General features: G+C 43.5%; 1 protein-coding gene across 1 annotated transcript in view; it reads left to right on the top strand.

Moving 5' to 3' along the window:
• Positions 1–303: 303 nt before the first annotated feature.
• The window catches only part of APPL1 (adaptor protein, phosphotyrosine interacting with PH domain and leucine zipper 1), a 46,104-nt gene continuing 25,976 nt past the window's right edge, over positions 304–20,431 (top strand). Inside the window, exons 1-7 of the mRNA XM_051852269.2 lie at positions 304–501; positions 9,454–9,552; positions 10,927–10,986; positions 11,494–11,565; positions 15,360–15,447; positions 16,729–16,770; positions 18,511–18,569. Coding sequence (XP_051708229.1) covers positions 448–501; positions 9,454–9,552; positions 10,927–10,986; positions 11,494–11,565; positions 15,360–15,447; positions 16,729–16,770; positions 18,511–18,569 — 474 coding nt within the window. The 5' untranslated portion in view covers positions 304–447. The remainder of the gene's footprint in view (positions 502–9,453; positions 9,553–10,926; positions 10,987–11,493; positions 11,566–15,359; positions 15,448–16,728; positions 16,771–18,510; positions 18,570–20,431) is intronic.

Raw genomic sequence — 20,431 nt, 5'->3', positions numbered from 1 at the left:
CCAAATTCCCCAGTGTGATGCTCCCTCGAGGTTCCGGTAACTCGCGCTGCAAGCCGTGGCGGGGGACGGGCTCTGCCGATTTGCATCCAAACGCCCGAACGCTACACGGGATCGCCCAGCCGAGACAGGGCCGCCTCCGCCACCAGCGAGGCCAGGGTTCGCAGAGCAGTTTTTCTCGCTAGAGGAACCTCTCCCGGTCAGCTCCAGCGCTGACGGGCGTGGCCTCGAGCCAATGGGAGCCCCTGGAGGCGGGGCGAGCAGGCCGGGGGGCGGGATTTCCCGCGCGGCAGCTCGGCGCCTGGCGAGGGCGGCGCGGGCGGCGTCGGCGTCGGCGGCGGCAGAGCCTGCGAGAGGGAGGGCGGGCCGCGGTCAGCTGCTGCAGGCGGGCGGGCGCGGGGAGCTGTGGGCGGCCGCTGCGTCTCCTGCCACCGCCCTCCCTTCGCCACGATGCCGGGGATCGACAAGCTGCCCATTGAGGAGACGCTGGAGGACAGCCCGCAGGTGAGGCGCGGGCGGCGGCGGGCCATGCAGGCGAGCCGGGCGGGAGGACCACAGGCCTGCGGTTGCCGCCGGTGCCCGCCCGGGCCCAGGTAGGGCCGCCGCCCAGGTATCCCCCGCCCGCGGACTCGGGCCGCGCCCGGAGCATTCGAAGCCGGGCCCGCTTCCCGAGGCCCTCGTGGGCCCGCGCTGCAGGGCCGAGGGCCGCGGGCGGGGACCGAGCCGGCCGCCGCCGCCGCCGCCTGTCGTGGGCCTGGCAGTCACGTCCGCGCGCGGGTCTCCTCTGTGTTGGATGGAAAGTGCCTGTTTTGTTGTTTTTGTTTTTAATCGCTGCGATGGGAGGTGCTAGCTCCCCCACCCCGGAATTTTCGGAGGAAAGGCAGGAAAGGGAGCCAACCTGGTAGTCTTGTTCGGCGGCCGCAGCGGCTCGGCGAGCTGGGGAGGCGAGGAAAGGAGGGCTGTGTGTCCCGGAGCCCGTCCCCGCTCTCCGCGCCCGCGGTGCTCGCGTCGGGGCCGGGCCCGGCCGCTGTCACAGCCCGAGCGGTGCGCGGCGAGCGAGGGACGGCGCCTTCGCGGCTGGCCGGCCGCCGCGCCGCTCGCTGCAGACTTGGCTCCAGTAATAAACTCATCAAAATAAGAGCCCGGTGTTGTGTGTGTGGTGCGTTGGGGGGTGATGCTGCTTTGACGGCTGGCGATTCTGACCGCTTTTTGGGAAATGTAACCCAGGAATGGAATCAGCTGTTTCAGGAAAGATGTTGGCGGGAGGGGAGTAGGGGCTGTAACTTAGCTTCGGAGAAACCTGATTCCCAAGCCTGCCTTTTATACCAATAAGCAGTTGAAGACATACTGCTAGATACCACTCGGAAACGTCTCTGAAGCTTTGTGTATTTCGAAATAAAATGCACGTATTCCACGTGTCTACGATTTGATAGGGCTCCCTCAAAAGAAAGCACAGGCTGGATCATGCCCCCTTTCCTGGGTACCTCCTCTGCCTTGGATTTTGTGCCAGTTTGAGTTGCCAGGTTGAAATTGGGCTCTGATTGTAGAACTGATTTGTACTTGTTACATTCTGAAAGTTATCTTCCCAGGCCAGTAGGTGCCGGCTGGTAATGCTCTTTTATCAGCCTAGACTAACCGAAAGAGACACCCGCATTTTGGTTTATCTTGACTCCCAGTTCAGATTTCTCTTAATGACTCCTGTAGTACAGAGTTAGAAACTGTCTTGTTTCAGGTGGTTTGTGGGAGGTTTTGGCCAGGTGCGCTTTGTCATTTTGCTTTTTTGTTCTGTAAGTTGCTGCAGGTTGCCTTACCTTCTGTGTTTTGTAGCCCAGAGAGAGACCACAGCTCAGAATGGGTTGCACTGTGCTCCAGCCACGAGTTTTGAGGCACAAATGATTTTTTTTTTTTTTTTTTGACAGGCAGAGTGGACAGTGAGAGAGAGAGACAGGTCTTCCTTTTCCGTTGGTTCACCCTACAATGGCCGCTGCGGCTGGCATGCTGTGGCCACCGCACTGCACTGATCCGAAGCCAGGAGCCAGGTGCTTCTCCTGGTCTCCCATGCGGGTGCAGGGCCCAAGGGCCTGGGCCATCCTCCACTCCCTTCGCGGGCCACAGCAGAGAGCTGGCTGCCTGGAAGAGGAGCAACCGGGACAGAATCTGGCGCCCCAACCGGGACTAGAACCTGGTGTGCCGGCGCCGCAGGCAGAGGATTAGCCTAGTGAGCCGCGGCACCGGCCACAAATGATCTCTTGACTCATCTGATTCATGTCTTGAGTTTTTCACATAGTTTACAATTTGAAAATGAGTTCTTTGTATCAGTTGTGTAGTAGTTTTTAAAATGAAATAGCTACATTGATACTTTAATATCCAGAAGCAGCACATTTGAACTGGGTAATATTTGGGAAAATTGGTTGGAAAAGCTGGGGTTTAAGGAGGAAACGGAAAGCACCTGGAGGTAATTCCCAGGGAGAACCTGTAGTTGGGCTAGAAAGCCCTGGGTGTGGAATTGAGGAGCTAAGGGTTTGTCTACCACTTGGTACTTTCTGCTCGAGGGCAAGTCACTCAAATTCTCTGAGCCTCAGTGAGTGTTTGAATTTTTCACCCTGATTATTAAAAGATAATGGTGGCTTGCTTCAGAAAAACTGGAAGATGCAGGAGAAAATGCACATTCACAATTGACCTGCCAAGCCCTAGCAGCAGACCCTATTAACAGTTGGCTTTATTCTAGTCTTTTTTATTTCAACATGTTTTAGTGTAATTGAAATTATATTGTGTTCAGTTATTTTTGTTCTTTCAGCGTAACAAATTAGCTCACATATCTTCACATTACTATATTCTGAAAGAAAAAAGTCTGAGGACAGCACCTTTCCTTAATTGACTGAACAGTTGACCTGTTGGCATTTTAGAGTTATCCCAAAATTTAGCTTTTCTGAAGAGGGCTAAATAATGCTTTTGAGCATAACTTTTTGTTCTCAGTTTAGACTATTTTATCTAGGAAAGAATCCAAGAAGTGGAGTAACAAAGAATATTAACATTTTTAAAGCTCCTGGTATAGATAAGTTTTTTTATTGGATCGTTAATCCTAATGAAAAGTGGCCTGCCAGTTGCTGTGTGAAAACAGCGTGGGAGTCATGGACAACTATCCTGAATTACTGTTACCTTTAGTAGTTTTTGCTTTATAGTAACTAGGTATTAAAATAGGGTGAATCTACAAGTTCAAATGCAGCTGATTAAACATAAGCATCTTTAAAATTATCTTGCCCATACCACACTGTTCTGCAAGAGGTCGTCTGTTGAGACAGAAAATCTTAAGCCTGCACTAGGTGACTTGACCATGTTTATAAATCATTTTGAAAATGAGACAAAAAATAAAACATGCTAAGAAGAGGTATGACTTCTAAAAATTATTGATTTTGGCAGCCTGCATTGTGGTGTTAGGAACTGTGATGCTGGGAACCCATATGGGCTCTGGTTTGTGCCCCACCTGCTCCACTTGTGAGCCAGCTCCCTGCTAATGGCCTGGGAAAAGTAGTGGAAGATGGCCTATGTGTTTGGGCCCCTGCCACCCACTTGGGAGAGCTGGATGAAGCTCTGTTGGCCTGGCTGTTGTGGCCATCTGGGGAGTGAACCCAGCGATGGAAGATATGTCTCTCCCTCTCTCTCAGATTTTTGAATAAATTTTTAAACAATTATTGATTTCCTGTATACATACTTAATGATTGATCCATGATATAGAATGGTGAAGACAAACCTCAATCTCAAGTGAGGATTTCTTTGTTTGCATAATGTGAAATACCCATAGAATGTAAGATACACTTTTTTAATTCCATGTTTTAACATCAGATTCCCCTGGCAGTTGTAATGTATTTGACCTTGCCTACAGATGAACAAACTTGTTTGTTTCTCCTAGTGGCATACTGTCCAAGTGCAGCCTCTTAGTAAAGTTAGCAAATCAGTTTAACAGTCATTTGAGGAAGGAAAGGTTGTTACTGGAAAACCTTTTTCTGCTTGGTGGAAGTGAGAGTCTGTCTTGGAAGATGATACTAGGAACAAAGGTGGAGAAGGTCTAAGAAATACTTGTCACATCCCTCAAATTCATGGAACACAGAATAACATGTAAGATAACATGAATAACATGTGTGAGAAAACAAGAATATTGATGACTTTGGAGTAAAAAATGGTTCATAAGAGTTGAACTCTGGGAGCCGCGCTGTGGCATAGCGGGTAAAGCCCACCACTGTAGTGCCACATTCCATATGGGCGCTGGGAAAGGACTGGAAGACAGCACCACCTCTGGAGAAGGGAAGGCAAGTCCCTCTGCTTTCCAGCACTACGCTCCGTCTGGAAAAACCCAAGGTCAGTCTTTGACCAAAGTCCCTCTTTCCCCAACTTGGGATGACATACTTTTTTTTGTTTGTTTGTTTTTGACAGGCAGAGTGGACAGTGAGAGAGACAGAGAGAAAGGTCTTCCTTTGCCATTGGTTGACCCTCCAATGGCCGCTGCAGCCGGCGCGCTGCGGCCGGCGCACCGCGCTGATCCGAAGGCAGGAGCCAGGTGCTTCTCCTGGTCTCCCATAGGGTGCAGGGCCTAAGGACTTGAGCCATCCTCCACTGCACTCCTGGGCCATAGCAGAGAGCTGACCTGGAAGAGGGGCAACCGGGACAGAATCCAGCGCCCCAACTGGGACTAGAACCCGGTGTGCTGGCGCCGCAAGGCCGAGGATTAGCCTATTGAGCCGCGGCACTGGCCTTGGGATGACTTACTATTACTCCTTAGGCAAAACATATCACTGGGCCCAGTGTGCGTATAGCACAGAGCCAAGGCTCCATACTATCACAGTACTCATGACTGGAGGGTAGGCCATCCAGTGCCATAGCCCCTGGCTATGGGTGCCTATTGAAACAATTAAGTTTGGGCAGGCGCTGTGGCATAGTAGGTTAGGCCTCCACCTGCGGCGCCAGCATCCCATATATGTGCTAGTTCAAGTCCCAGCTGCTCCACTTCCGATCCAGCTCTCTGCTATGGCCTGGGAAAGCAGAAGATGACCCACGTCCTTGGGCTCTTGGACCCACTTGGGAGACCCAAAAGAAGCTCCTGGCTTTTGCCTTCGGATTGGCACAGCTCTGGCCGATGTGGTCAATTAGGAAGTGAATGAGTGGATGGAAGACTTTCTTTCTCTCTTTCTCTTTACCTCTCATTCTCTGTTTAACTGTTTTTTGTTGTTGTTTGTTTGTTTGTTTAACAGGCAGAGTGGACAGTGAGAGAGAGAGACAGAGAGAAAGGTCTTCCTTTTGCCGTTGGTTCACCCTCCAATGGCCGCCACCGCCAGTGCGCTGTGGCCGGCGCACCGCGCTGATCCGAAGGCAGGAGCCAGGTGCTTCTCCTGGTCTCCCATGGGGTGCAGGGCCCAAGCACTTGGGCCATCCTCCACTGCACTCCCTGGCTACAGCAGAGAGCTGGCCTGGAAGAGGGGCAACTGGGACAGAATCTGGCGCCCTGACCAGGACTAGAACCCCGTGTGCCAGCGCCACTAGGTGGAGGATTAGCCTATTGAGCCAAGGCGCTGACCTGTTTCAAATAAATAAATAAACTGTTTCAAATAAATAAATAAATCTTAAAAAAAAAAAAAAAAAAGGAGTTGAACCCTGGGGGCCAGTGCTGTGGTATGGTAGGTTAAGCCTCCGCCTGTGGTGCTGACATTCCATGTGATCACTGGTTTGAGTCTGGGCTGCTCCACTTCTGATCCAGCTCCCTGCTAATGGCCTGGAAAAGCAGCAGAAGATGGCCCAAGTGCTTGGTCACCTGCACCCATGTAGGAGACCCAGAAGAACCTCCTGGCTTCAGATCAGCCCATCTCCAGCAGTTGGGGCCATTTGGGAAGTGTACCAGTAGATGGAAGACCTCTCTCCTTCTCTGTAACTGTCTCTCAAATAAATTAAAAAAAAACAAAAAAAAAAAGTTGAACTCTGGATGTGAAGAAATTTGGAGCATATATTGAATTTATGCTGTTCATATTTTTTTTAAAGATTTATTTCTTTATTTGAAAGTTACAGAGTGAACTGGAACACAGAGATCAATCTTCCATCCACTGGTTCACTCCCCAAATGGTCACTCTTCAGAGGTTCAATTCCTTTAAACAAGGAGCCAAGAACTTCTTCTAGGTCTCCCTAGAAGACTCCCCAGATGGCCACAATGGCCAGGGCTGGGCCAGGCTGAAGCCAGGAGCCAGGAGCTTCATCTGTGTCTCCCATGTGAGTGCAGGTACCCAAGCATTTGGGCCATCTTCTGCTGCTTTTCCCAGGCCACTAGTAGGGAGCTGGATTGGAAGTGGAGCAGCTGGGACTCAAACCGGTGCCCATATTGGATGCCAGCATTGTAGGTGGTGGGTTTACCTGTGGTGCCATGGCAGGGCCTCTGTATTTTCATTACGTTTACACTAGACCCTTAAGTGCTAAAATTTTGTCTGAAGGTCTCTTTCCATAAATATTAAGTAAAAATACAAGATGTAAAAAAACCTTAAATTATAGCTCAACCGCCAGCATTATTTTGTTTTGATACTATATAATTTGCATCTTGAAATGGATGTCTTAATAGGTTTAAAAAAATGGTACCAAAAAATGGTACCATATTGATTCTGTTTTTTTAAACTGCTCACTTTATTTTTTTTTTATTTGAAAGGCAGTTACAGAGAGGTAGAGGCAGAGAGAGACGGATCAGTCTTCCATCTGCTGGTTCTGTCTCCAGATGGCCACAGTGCCATGGCTGGAGCTGTGCCAATCTGAAGCCAGGAGTTCTTCCAGGTTTCCCACATTTATACAGGGGCCCAAGGACTTGGACCATCTTCTACTGCCAGGCCATAGTAGAGAGCTGGATCGGAAGTAGAGCATCCAGGGCTTGAACAGGCACCCATATGGGAAGCTGGCACTGCAGGTGGCAGCTTTCTCACTATATCACAGTGCCAAACCCAATAAACTGCTTACTTTAAACAAGTAGTAATTATACTTGATATTATTAGTTTTAAATAGGGAATCTGTTTCATCCTTGTTTTGATATAATAAATGAATTTGAATTTAATTATACCACAGATTTTTCTTTTTTTAAAGAATTTATTCTCTGAAAGAGTCAGAGAAGAGAAGTAGAGACAGAGAGAGAGAGAGAGACAGAGATGTCTTCCATCTGCTGGTTTGCTCCCCAGATGGCCGCAACAGCCAGAGCCGAGCCGATCCAAAGCCAGGAGTCAGGAGCTTCTTTTGGGTTTCCTGTGTGGGTGCAGGGGCCCAAGCACTTTGGCCATCCTGCACTGCTTTCCCAGGCACATTAGCAGGGAGCTGGAAGGGAAGTAGAGCTGCCAGGTCTTGAACCAGTACCCATAACCCACTGCACTACAGTGCTGGTCCCCACCACAATTCCAACATAAGTGTAAATCTTGAATTGGGGATTACCCATTTTTGGCAGAAAAAGTAAAGTTAAGGGGTAGACTTTTTTCTTTTGTAATCAATTTATTTTTTTAAGATTTTATTCATTTATTTTAAAGTCAATTAGAGATAGAGATTGATCTTTCATCCACTGATTCACTCCTCAGATAACCTCAATGGCCAGGGCTGGGCCAGGCCTAAGTGAGGAGCTTCATGTAGGTCTCCCACACAGGTGGCAGGGACCCAAACAGGCCATCCTCTGCTGCTTTTCCTATTAGCAGGGAGCTGGATGGCAAGTGGAGCAGCTGGGAGGTGAACCAGCGCCCATATGGGATGCTTGTGTCACAGGTGGTGGCTTTACCTCTATACCACAATGCCAGCTTCAGATTTTTCTTAAGAAGGGCATTAATCTGTAAGATTTCCTGATGCTTTTCCTTTTTACATCCCCCCCCCCCCCCCCCGCCGATTTATTTATTTATTTGAAAGGCAGAGTTACAGAGAGGCAGAGGCAGAGAGAGAAATCAGTCCTCCATCCATGGGTTCATTCCCCGAATGGCTGCATTGGCCAGAGCTGCACCGATCTGAAGCCAGGAGCTGCTTCTGGGTCTTCCACGTGGGCGCAGGGGCCCCAGTGCCTGGGCCATCTTCTACTGCTTTTATAGGCTATACCAGAGAGCTGGATTTGAAGAGGAGCAGCCAGGACTAGAACTGGTGGCCATATGTGAGAATTACTCTGTGCCACAGCTATGGCCCTACCTTTTCACATCTTAAAATAGCACTGTAGGGATTGGGGTGCAGCACAAGAGTGAGAGATTTTATCCATTCCAAATCTCAGAGCCCTGGAGAAGTAGATCACTTGAGAATGTGGTCTTCATATACTGGATAATCTTGTGCCCTTTTTCTCCTTTACACTGGAACTGAACATAGGAAGCCATAGCCAAGTTGAATTTTAGAATAAAAATACAAGGTCATCTTTTAGATTTTAAGCTTCAGTTATCAGTAGCTGTTGGTATTTCTATTCTTCTCATGCCTCTGGGATATAGAATGGTAAGCAAACCTTGCCTTTGATAGGCAAGTTTGCTTTGATAATTTTTGTTGACATTCTTAATGTTTACTTGCTGGTAAGATTTTTCCTCTTAAAGATAATTTTACATGCTCATAATAATAAAAAGCCAACCAACATAGAAATGTATAAAAAAAGGAAAAAAAAACCCTTCAGATTCTGTACTCAGGAAAACATAGTTGACATTTTATAGACTGAAGAGTTGGCCACATTGGGGAGGAAGTACTGCATTATTAATTTATTAGGACTGGAAAAGATTTGGCACTACTAGAAGAGACCATGGAACAAGAAAAACGATCATCCTAAATTAATCCTGTAATGTCTAAATATTTACACATGGAATATGGTTGATTTAGCTTTGAATGTTTCTTTTGATATGTTCTTAGTTTATAGAATTTTTAATTTGTAAAAAATACACCTGTGTTCCTTGTAAAGTTTAATTACAGGATTTTTTTTTTAGGATAATTTATTTATTTGAAAGGTATAGTTACATAGAAGGAGAGATGGAGAGAGAGATCTTCCATCCTGTGATTTGCTTCCCAAATGGCTGCAATAGCCAGGGCTGGGCCAGGCTGAAGCCCGGAGCTTCATCCAAATCTCCCACAAGTGTGGCAGGGGCTTCTGCTGTTTTCTCAGTAGCATTAACAGGGAGCCGGATCAGAAGTGGAGCAGCCAGGACTCCAAGTGGTGCCCACATGGGATGCTGGTGTCAGACAGGATTTTTAATTCATAAAAATTTACCTTGTGGTTCCTTCTAAAGTTTGTGTGATATGGTTGGAAAATACCTCTACTTTAATGATGTGAAACTGAGAATAAAAATCCCTGATTACTTGGTGTTTTCAAAAGAAAGAAAATGGATTAAAATTCAGAATTACTAGAGCTCTCATATTTTAGAATTTTTTCTTTGTTTAGAAAAAATATTTTCCATCTGATTTATATAATGATTAGTATAAACTTATTGCTTTTATTTTAAACAGACAAGGTCATTACTGGGTGTATTTGAAGAAGATGCTACAGCTATTTCCAATTACATGAACCAATTGTATCAAGCTATGCATCGGATTTATGATGCACAGGTAAAAAGCTAAGAGCTAACTCAGTACTTTAAAATACTTGTTTTTCATTTTATTTGAAAAGCAGACAGTGAGAGAGTTTCCATCTGCTAGTTCACTCTCCAAATTCATGCTGCAGCCAAGGCTGGGCCAGGCTGAATCCAGGAGCCTGGAACTCAATCTAATTCTCCCAGGTGGGTGACAGAAACCCAAGTATTTGAGCCATCATTTGCTGATTGCCAGGGCATGCATCAGCAGAAAGCTGGAGCTGGTTATTGAACCTGAGCACTGTGATAAGGCTTCTGTCATCTTAACTGCCAGGTCTGCCCCATGACTAAACATTTAGTCTTGTGTTACAGAACTTATCTTTCAATCACTAGTGTGTAATTTATAGTGCTATAAAAATGAGGGAAGATACAGCATCTCCCCCTTCTCCCCGGACATAGTAAGGGCTTTATAATTGAACCCTGTTGATAGTGATCTTTGCTTAAGATTTGACTGAGAATCCCATATTATCACTAGTAATTTTTCCCTAATGATGCTTTTGATCTTTCAGAACATTTTGCCTTTTGAAGTAGAGGATTTAAAAGGGGTTAGTCCTTACGTAGTTCGAAGAAGATAATAAAAATTAGATGTAGTTCTAGGTCACAAGGAGGTGAACTTTAGGATTTTTGTAAAGCAGGAATAAAATTTAAGGCCTATAACTTAATAGCAACTTGAATTCTATAATATGTTTTCTTTAGGATTAATCAAATTTCATTTTTTCTCTTTTTTCTGATTTCTAGATTCACATTTTCATTATGTACTTAGAAGCTTCTGTGATAGCTGTTTGTTTTTTCCTTGTGATAGGTGTTCCAAGATTTTATTTCTGACCACAGATAATTCAGTTAATATGTAAAAGAAATGTTCTTTTGTCACTATAGTCATCACTGAAAAATAATTTGAATTAAGAATGATCTTTCATGTTGTGTTGCTATGAAATACTGCTAAGTTAATCAAATATTGGTTTCATGTTTTGAAATGCTTATCAGACATAGTCTAGTGTCAGCATCTGGAGAGAGGGATTATCAGTCATTCATCTTTAGATTCTCCAGAGATTCTGATAAGGTCATGTAGTATACATCTAGCTTTTAAAATACTTAATGGTTAGTTTCTTTTAGCCAAAAAACCCACATATTTGGAATGTGGTTGGTTTGACAATGACTATTTTATGCTTGAGTTTACCTTTAAAAGTACTGTATTGGTAGTTACCTTTCAAGTGATTTAGTAAGAGTTTAAGAAACAGGTTGTATAATACTTATGTTAAGTGATAATAAATAAAAATGGCCTAGCATTTTCAGCTAAAACTTTTTTATTAACAAGCAGTGTGCTAATCTGAATGCTAATATTTTTCCATAGAATGAATTAAGCGCAGCAACACACCTGACTTCAAAACTTTTAAAAGAATATGAAAAACAGGTATTGTGTGTCAATGTTTTAAAAGCATGATTTAAAATATGTTGTGATAAAGTGCCTTTGCAGATAAAGAGACTCTTGATTCATGAAGAGTCTTTTGGCTTTTTTGAATTAACAGAATATGCCATTGAAATCTCACTATGTAGACAGAGCCTTAGTGATTTAATGTTAGGTAAAAGTTATTTAGTTTACCTGTCTTTGCTTTACAAATGAAGGAACTCAGAGGCTTGCTAAAGCTTATACTATTGGCTATTGGAAGAACTAGAGCTAAAAGCCAAATCCTTGAACTTCCCGTACAGTATACATTCTAGTACACCTTGTTAAATTGGTTACTTTGCAAACATTTTAATTAGTGTTTATTAAATATGTAAATTGTACTGTTTAAATTATATTGTTAGAAGTTGCTTAGAATTTTGAGAGTCTTTTGAAGTTACTTAAAAATGTAAATTACATCTTTCACAGAAGACATACAATACAGTATTGGACCTTTCTCTGTTTCTTGCTTTTCAGCGGTTTCCGTTGGGAGGTGATGATGAAGTTATGAGCTCTACTTTACAACAGTTTTCAAAAGTTATAGATGAGGCAAGTGTTTTTATTTTTTTTTCTTTTTTGCTTGAATAAATAGTCTTATAATTAGTCAAGTTTAGTTTTGAGGGGAGCTTTATAATTTTGACTGTGAGTAGAGCTGTATTACAAAGATTACTAAGAAGGACCTCATTTCTATATCCTGGTGGTTGTCTCATTAAAATAAAAAACACTTCCTTTATCTGAATAAACAAATTATTTCCCAGGAAGCAGAATATAGATGTGCTTTCTCTACTTTCAGTGTATGGACTGTGCAGTCTTTTGTTGCGTTACTTTTATTTATTTATTTATTTTTGAAATTGATTTGGAAGAGAGAGGGAGAAGGAGAGAGAGATCTTCCATCTCTCGTTCGCTTCCCAAGTGGCCCCATCGGTCAGGTCTAGAGCAGGCTGAAGCCAAGAGCCAGGAACTCCGTCTTGCACTTCTCACTTGGGTGATAGGGACCCAAGCACTTGGGCCATAATCTGCTGCTTTTCCAGGAGCATTAGCAGGAAGCTGGCTAGGAAGCAGAGCAGCTGGACTTGAACTGGCATTCCAGTATGGGAAGCTGGCATCACAAGCAGTGGCTTAACTCGCCGTGCCATAACACTGCTGCCTTCCTTGGGGTTACTGAATGTGAGCAGGGAGAGGAAAGTTAAACTATGAGCTGTTAGACCCTTTGTGGTTTCTTTTTTGCCATCAAACAACATTTACATGTTCAGTTCTTATTTATCCTTCCTTTGCAAACAACTCTTAATTTCTCAAACGAGTCATTGTAACAAATCATTAAAAAAATAAAAAAAGATGGGGCCAGCTTTGGGGCGTAAATGGGTTAAGCTACTGCCTACATTGCCGGCATCTACTGCAGGTGCCTATTCAAGTCCTGACTGCTCCACTTCTGATCCAGTTCCCTGCTAATGCATCTGGGAAAGCAGTGGAAGATGGCCCGAGTGCTTGGGCCCCTGCACCTGTGTGGGAGACATGATGAAGTTCCTAGCTTTGGTCTGGCTCAGCCCTGGACGTTGCAAACATTTGGGGAGTGAACCATCGGATTGACCAACTCTGTTTCTATATTTATCCTTCTGTCTCTCTCTGTAACTCTGCCTTTCAAATAAATAAAATAAGCTAAGGGGAAGAAAGTTGTGATGGGTGGGGGGAGTCTGTAACCATTCTCTGATGTTGCAGTGAACACTCTTCATGAGTCAGTAGTTTTGTCCTTTATAGTCCTTAGAACTGGAAAGTGATTTTTGAAATATTTTATAACTCCTTTTAGCAAAATGTTACCTAGGGTGATGCCCTAGGATAATACAGGAAATGAGATTTTCCTAATTTAAAAAAGTGGTAAAATACATATAAAATTTGCTATTTGTGACATTTAATATATGCACACTGTTTTGAACTTATCACCACCATCTAGTTCTAGGACATTTTCATTATCCCAAAGGAAACCTGCTTGTAGGCTCCCACTGTCTCTTCCCTGCATCCCTAGATGCTGGCAACCACTAATCTGCTTCCTGTCTTCATAGATTCGCTATTTTGGATATTTCACATAAATGGACTCAAATCATTTGAGGACTTTGTGTCTGTCTTTCACTTAGCATGTGTTTATGCTTTATGTTCTAATATCAATACAATTTTTTTTGGCTGAAAAAATTTCATTTTACAGATATATCGTGTTTTTATTATTGATGAAAAATTTGGGTTGTTTTCATGTTTTAACTAGTGTGAGTAGTACTACTATGAGCATGTGTATACAAGTTTGCTTTTTTGTTTTCTAGATTTTATTTATTGATTTGAGAGAGAGTGACAGAGTGAGGGAGAGACAGAGAGAAAGGTCTTCCATCTGCAGCCCCGCATGGCTGCAAGGGCTGGAGCTAGGCCAATCCGGAGCCAGGAGCCAGAAGCTTCTTCCAGGTCTCCCACGCGGGTGTAGGGGCCCAAGCACTTGAGCCATTTTCCTCTGCTTTCCCAGGCCATAGCAGAGAGATGGATTGGAAGCAGAGCAGCCTAGGCACAAACTGGCACCCATGTGCCCAAATGGGATGCTGGCGACACAGGCGAAGGCATAGTCCACTACACTACAGCACCAGCTCCAAGATGAGTTTTAAGTTAATTTAGTTATATACCCAGAAGTGAGGTTTTAAAATCTGATGGTAATTTTGGCTTTTCCAGAAACTATCAAATTACCTTCAGTGCCTGTATAATTTTTCTGTCCACCAGCAATATAGAAGGTTTGCAGTTTTTCTATATCCTCACCAACAACTATTATTTTCATTGTTTTAATAATTATTGTAGGCCGGCGCCGCGGCTCACTAGGCTAATCCTCTGCCTTGCGGCGCCGGCTCTCTAGGTTCTAGTCCCAGTCGGGGCGCCGGATTCTGTCCCGGTTGCCCCTCTTCCAGGCCAGCTCTCTGCTGTGGCCAAGGAGTGCAGTGGAGGATGGCCCAAGTGCTTGGGCCCTGCACCTCATGAGAGACTGGGAGAAGCACCTGGCTCCTGCCATCTGATCAGCGCGGTGAGCCGGTCGCAGCACAGCGGCCATTGGAGGGTGAACCAACGGCAATGGAAGACCTTTCTCTCTCTGTCTCTCTCTCTCACTGTCCACTCTGCCTGTCAAAAAAAATTATTGTAGACATCTAAGTTGGTGTAAAGTGACATTGTGGTTTTGATTGGCATTTTTCTGATGGCTAATGATGCCTTTTAACCATTTATACACCTTTGAAGTGTCTACTCAGATACTCAGATCATTTGCCCACTTTTTTTTTTTTTTCTTCAGAGATGTATTTATTTATTTGAAAAGAAGAGTTAGAGGCAGAGGCAGAAAGAGAGATAGGGGTCTTCTATCTGCTGGTTCACTCCCTAGATGGCCGCAACGGCTGGAGTTGCGCAGATCGGAAGCCAGGAGCCAGGAGCTTCTTCCAGGTCTCCCATGTAGGTGCAGGGGCCCAGGCACTTGGGTCATCTTCTACTGCTTTCTCAGGCCATAGTTGAGAGTTGGATCAGAAGTGAAGCAGCCAGGACCCGAACCAGCACCTATACGGGATGCCAGTGCTGCAGGTGGCAGCTCTATCCACTACGCCATTGTGCCGGACCCTGTCTACTTTTTGAAAGTTAATTTTTAAAGATTTATTTATTTGAGAAGGGGTGGAAGGAGAGACAGAGAGAGATATGCTCCATCTGCTGGGTCACTCCCAAGATGCCCAGAGCAGCCGGGGCTGGGCCAGGTTGATACCAGGAGCCTGGTAGACGGCAGGCATCCAAGTACCTGAGCTGTCATCTGCCTTCCCAAATTCATTAGCATGAAGCTGGATTGGAAGCATAGTAGCAGGGACTACTCCAATACAGGATTCTGATGTTCCACTGCGCAAAAAGTCTGCATTGCCTGCTTTTTAATTGGGTTATTTGTGATCTTACTGAGGTGTAAGAGTTCTTCATTCTAAGTACAGGTTTGTTATTAGGTATGTGATTGGCAAATGTTTTCTCCCATTTTATGGGTTATCTTTACTTAATTGGTAGTATCCTTTGAGCAGGAGTTTTTAATTTTGATGAAGTCCAGTTTATATTTTCTTTTGGTGCTTGCGCATTTGGTGTCATATCTAACAAAAGCAAGATCATCCTATGTTTTTTCTTCCTAAGAGTTTTAAATGGGCATCTTTTGGATGTTTAATATTTTGTATTAATCACATAATTTTTAGTGTTTTCTTATGTAGAATTTATCAAAACATTTTAATTAGATTGTTTAATTTACATAATACTGGTTAAATGTCTCTGTATAGTTAGTTATTTGGCCTTTTTGGTCTTTCTTTCACTAGCTTAGCTCTTGTCATGCTGTACTTTCAACTCAACTTGCTGATGCCATGATGTTTCCCATTACCCAATTTAAAGAACGAGATCTGAAAGGTATTGAAGTCAAACTTACGTTTACTTTCATTAGCTGTCAGAAGATCAATGCTTGTAAAATGCATATCACTATCTACCTAAACTGTTTCTGACTGCAACCTTTGCCACTTTTACTTTAATTAGTCACCAGACATTTATAGGAACTCAGGCTAGGTGTCTGACCTAAATACTGAGTTACATGAATAAGTTATCTTTTCCCTTGAGAAATCCTGCAGAAGGAGATGGTAAAAACACGCAATTATGATACTGTGCCTGTTATGATTAGGGAATAAGCGTTGTGCTGTGCGGGTTCAGAAGAGAGGGTTCAGAAAGGCTGTGCCAGTGATGTGACTCAAGCGTTGAACGGTAAAGAGGATTTGCTGAGAAGAGAGTCCTAGTTCTATTAGATAATTATTAGAGGGACTAGGATGACCAAAGCTGTAGAAGTATATAACTTGTTTTGAGAGTGACTAATTCAGTGTGACTGCCACATTGGATGTTTTGGGGCAAGACAGGAGATGAATGTAGAATTAGATTTGATAGCCCTGGATCATGCTAAAGAGGACTTGAGTTTATGAGCAAAGAGTAGTCAGTGGAGTTCTTTAAGGAGTAGAGACAAAATCCCTTTGTTTATCAGGACAGAACAGAGTAAATTTGGTGTCTAGGAGATTGAGGTAGGAGAGTCCACTGGGGTCCAACCAAGGGCTGAATTAGGTTAGGGGCACAGGATATATAGGAGTATGTAGATGGCTGGAGTTGTGGGAGACAGGAGTGCTGCTATTTGTAACAACTTTCAAGTTAGTGGATTTTTTTATTACTCATTTAGGATTACTAGGTGATAAAATGAGAGTTTTGCAGACTTTGCTTCTTTGTCATCTATAAACTCAGTCATACAGATTTATTTTCAAAGTATGTAGATAGAATAAAACTAATCGTGAATGATAAAGTATTTCAATCATACATGGGATGAAGACAGATGTATTTTAGAGGTAGAGTTAATAATTGTGGTGATGCTCAGAATGTTTTTTTTTTTCTAAGGTCAAGAAACAAGAATTCTTTTCTTATAATCCAAGGAGACTGATTATATTGCTGATTTGAAGGAAGTAGATTTTTCTGGTGTTGTAATTGTTGCTAATGATAGTAAGTGTTCTGAAGATGAGCTAAAATACAGAGTAACTGTTTTGCTTTGAATGTTGAATATTTGGAAGTTTTAATTTTGGCTTAAGTGACATTTACTGTCTTCAGAACAAACTTGATGTTTCATAAATATGCTGAACTGGAATTATTCTTGAACTTTTTCAGAGATACTGACATTAAAGGAAGTATTTCAGATTGCCAGTAATGGTAAGCCCTGAATTCCTTACACACTTCTTCTTTTTTATTTTTATTTATTTATTTATTTATTTATTTTTTTAAGAAAAAGTGAACCACCCTCTGGTTCACTCCCTAAATGGCCTCAATGGTCAGATCTGGGCTGGTTCAAAGCTGGAAGCCAGGAGCTTCTTCCAGGTCTCCTACGTGGGTGCAGGGGCCTGTGGACTAGGGCCATCTTCTGCTGCTTTCCCAGGCTGTAAGCAGGAAGCTGGATTGGAAGTGGAGCAGCTGGGACTTGAACTGGTGCTTTATAGGATGCCAGCACAGCAGGTGGTAGCTTTACCCGTTACTCCATAGTGCTCTCCTACACACTTTATTTCTTGTAATCACGAATTTATCATTGCACATCCATGGCTAGATTCTTTGTGAAAATTGAAATTTTTAAAAAGAATAAAAAGTTGAAGTGAACATAATTTAAATCAGTTTTGTTACTTACATTGTTTCTACTATATAAAAAAATTGAAGGAAATTTGTTGTTTATTCTTTAAATGTCTAAGATATTTTACCTTCCTTCTGTATATATTCCAACTTTTTTAAAATGAGCATTTGCTAATTTTGTTGTAAAAATACTTTTTTTTTTTTGACAGGCAGAGTGGACAGTGAGAGAGAGAGAGGGAGAGAAAGGTCTTCCTCTTCTGTTGGTTCACCCCCCAGTGGCTGCTGCTGCAGCCGGCGCGCTGTGCCGATCCGAAGCTAAGAGCCAGGTGCTTCTCCTGGTCTCCCATGCAGGTGCAGGGCCCAAGGATGTGGGCCATCCTCCAGTGCACTCCCGGGCCACAGCAGAGAGCTAGACAGGAAGAGGAGCGACCGGGACAGAATCCGGCGCCCCAACCGGGACTAGAACCCGGGGTGCTGGCGCCGCAGGCGAAGGATTAGCGCCGGCCTGTAAAAATACTTAAAAAAATACTGTCAGTAGAAGGGCCGGCGCTGTGGCGCAGCGGGTTAATGCCCTGGCCTGAAGTGCCGGCATCCCATATGGGCACTGATCCTTTGCATCGGCGAAGCTCCGGCTGTTGTGGCCAACTGGGGAGTGAACCATCGGGTGGAAGACCTCTTTTTCTCTCTGCCTCTCCTCTCTCTCTGTAACTCTGACTTTCAGATGAATAAATAAATCTTAAAAAAAAAAAAATACTAGGCCAGCGCTGTGGCTCACTTGGCTAATCCTCCGCCTGCGGCACTGGCACCCCGGGTTCTAGACCCTGTTGGGGCGCACCTCTCCATTCCAACTCTCTGCTGTGGCCTGGGAGGGCAGTGGAGGATGGCCCAAGTGCTTGGGCCCTGCACCTGCATGGGAGACCAGGAGAAAGCACCCGGCTTCTGGTTTCAGATCGGCACAGCGCGCCGGCCGTAGCAGCCATTTGGGGGGGGGTGAACCAACGGAAGGAAGACTTTTCTCTCTGTCTCTCTCTCTCACTGTCTAACTCTGCCTGTCAAAAAATAAATAAATAAATAAATAAATAAATACTATCAGTAGACTATATTGTTCCTTACCATTGGATTTTTTTAAAAAATCAGTTTGATAGAAACAATTTAAGGGGATTTTGGTCATGGGGGAAATTTGGCTGTGGGGAAAATTTGAATGCAGTAATTCATGTGATAGGGAATTCTTTTCTTGCTATAATACACTGGCAGAAAGATTCACAAGTAAAAACCATTTAGAACTTCAAGTGTTGCAAAGTTCTGTGGTTAACATTCATTTCTGCTTTCCAGATCATGATGCTGCAATTAACAGATACAGTCGATTGTCAAAAAAGAGAGAAAATGACAAGGTGTGGTACATACCTTCTCCTTCAGTATCATTATATTCTTAAAATTGTATCTGTGAACTACATTGAATTAGTTCTCTTTTTTTAATATCACATTAACATGAAAATGGTCAAAAAATAAATGAGAGGGAACCACTGAAAAAGTATTTGAGTAGTTAGCAAAGATATAATAAAGGTTTTAGCTAATGTTATTGAAAGTGGAGAGGAACAAATACTTTTGGAAGGAATATTTTAAAAATTTATTTACTTCTTTTTTTAAAGCTTTTACTTAATAAATGCAAATTTAATAGGTACTACTTTAGGAAAATAATGGTTCTCCCCCATACCCACTCCCACTCCCACTCCCGTCCCGCCTCCTACTCCCTCTCGCATCCCATTTTTCTTAAGATTTGTTTTTAATCAACTTTATATCCAGAAGACCAACTCCATTCCAAGTAAAGATTTCAACAATTTGTACCTCGCCCCCCCCCCCCCCCCCCACACACACACACACACACACGATGTATAAAGTACTGTTTGAGTACAAGTTTTGCAGTTAATTCTCTTAGGACAACTCATTTAGGACAGAGGTCCTACATGGGGAGTAAGTGCACAGTGACTCCTGTTGTTGATTTAACAATTAACACTCTTACTTATGATGTCAATGATCACCCGAGGCTCTTGTCATGAGCTGCCAAGGCTATGGAAGCCTTTTGAGTCCACAAACCCTGTCAGTATTTAGATAGGGCCATAAGCAAAGTGGAAGTTCTCTCCTCCCTTCAAAGAACAGAACCTGCTTTCATGGCCCCTTTTCCACTGGGGTCTTACTCACAGAGATCCTTCATGTAGAACTTTTTTTTTTTTGGTCACTGTGTCTTGGCTTTCCATGCCTGAAATGGGCTCATGGTCTTTTCAGCCAGTCTAGAGTACCTTAAGGGCTGATTCTGAGGTCAGAGTGGTGTTTAGGGCGTTTGTCATCCTCTGAGTCTGCTGTGTGGACTGCTTTCCATGTTGGAACATTCTTTTCTTTTTAATTCTATCTGTTGTTATTACTAGACACTTGGTCTTATTTATGTGATCCCTTTGACACTTAATAGTATTTATATAATGAATTAGTCACTTAATATGATCACTTTAACTTGTAAGATGGCATTATTACTACCCAGCTTAATGGGAGTTGGAGTCTCGTGGCAAATTTTTAGCTTTACCCTTAGGTGAAAGTCCATAGGAATGTGTGTATAACTGTACAGCTCCTCCTTCTCTTATTCCCACTCTTATTTTTTACTGGAATCTATTTTCAATTGACTTTATACATTTACGATTAATTCTGCATTAAGTAAAGAGTTCAACCAGTGGTATTAAGTAAAAAGAATAAAATAATAAACTGTTCCTTGGCATTAAAGACGAGGGCTGTTCAAGTCATTGCTTCTCATCGTGTCAGTTTCACTTCTCCAGGTTTCCTTTTAGGTGCTCTGTTAGTTATCACAGATCTGGGAGAACATACAGTATTTGTCCCTTTGGGACTGGCTTATTTCACCAAATGTGATGTTTTCCAGATTCATCCATTTTGTTGCAAATGACCGGATTTCACTTTTTTAACTGCTGTGAAGTATTCCATAGAGTACACATCTCATAATTTCTTTATCCAGTCTTTTGTTGACAGGCATTTAGATTGAAGATTTATTTATATCTTTGAGAGGCAGAATGACAGAGGAAGACAAACACACCCCCACACACACACAAACACACACACAGATACAGAAAGAGAATGTTTCCATCAACTGGTTTACTCCTCAAATGGCTGCAATAGCCAGGGCTGGGCCAGGCCAAAATCAGAAGCCCAGAATTTGATCTGGGTCTTCCACATGAGTGGCAGGGGCTTGTAC

This window comes from Oryctolagus cuniculus, chromosome 10, assembly GCF_964237555.1.
Source record: "Oryctolagus cuniculus chromosome 10, mOryCun1.1, whole genome shotgun sequence".
Taxonomy (NCBI): Eukaryota; Metazoa; Chordata; class Mammalia; order Lagomorpha; family Leporidae; genus Oryctolagus; species Oryctolagus cuniculus.
The sequence above is the reverse complement of the archived record's forward strand: the minus strand, read 5'-3'. Positions and strand labels throughout refer to the sequence as shown.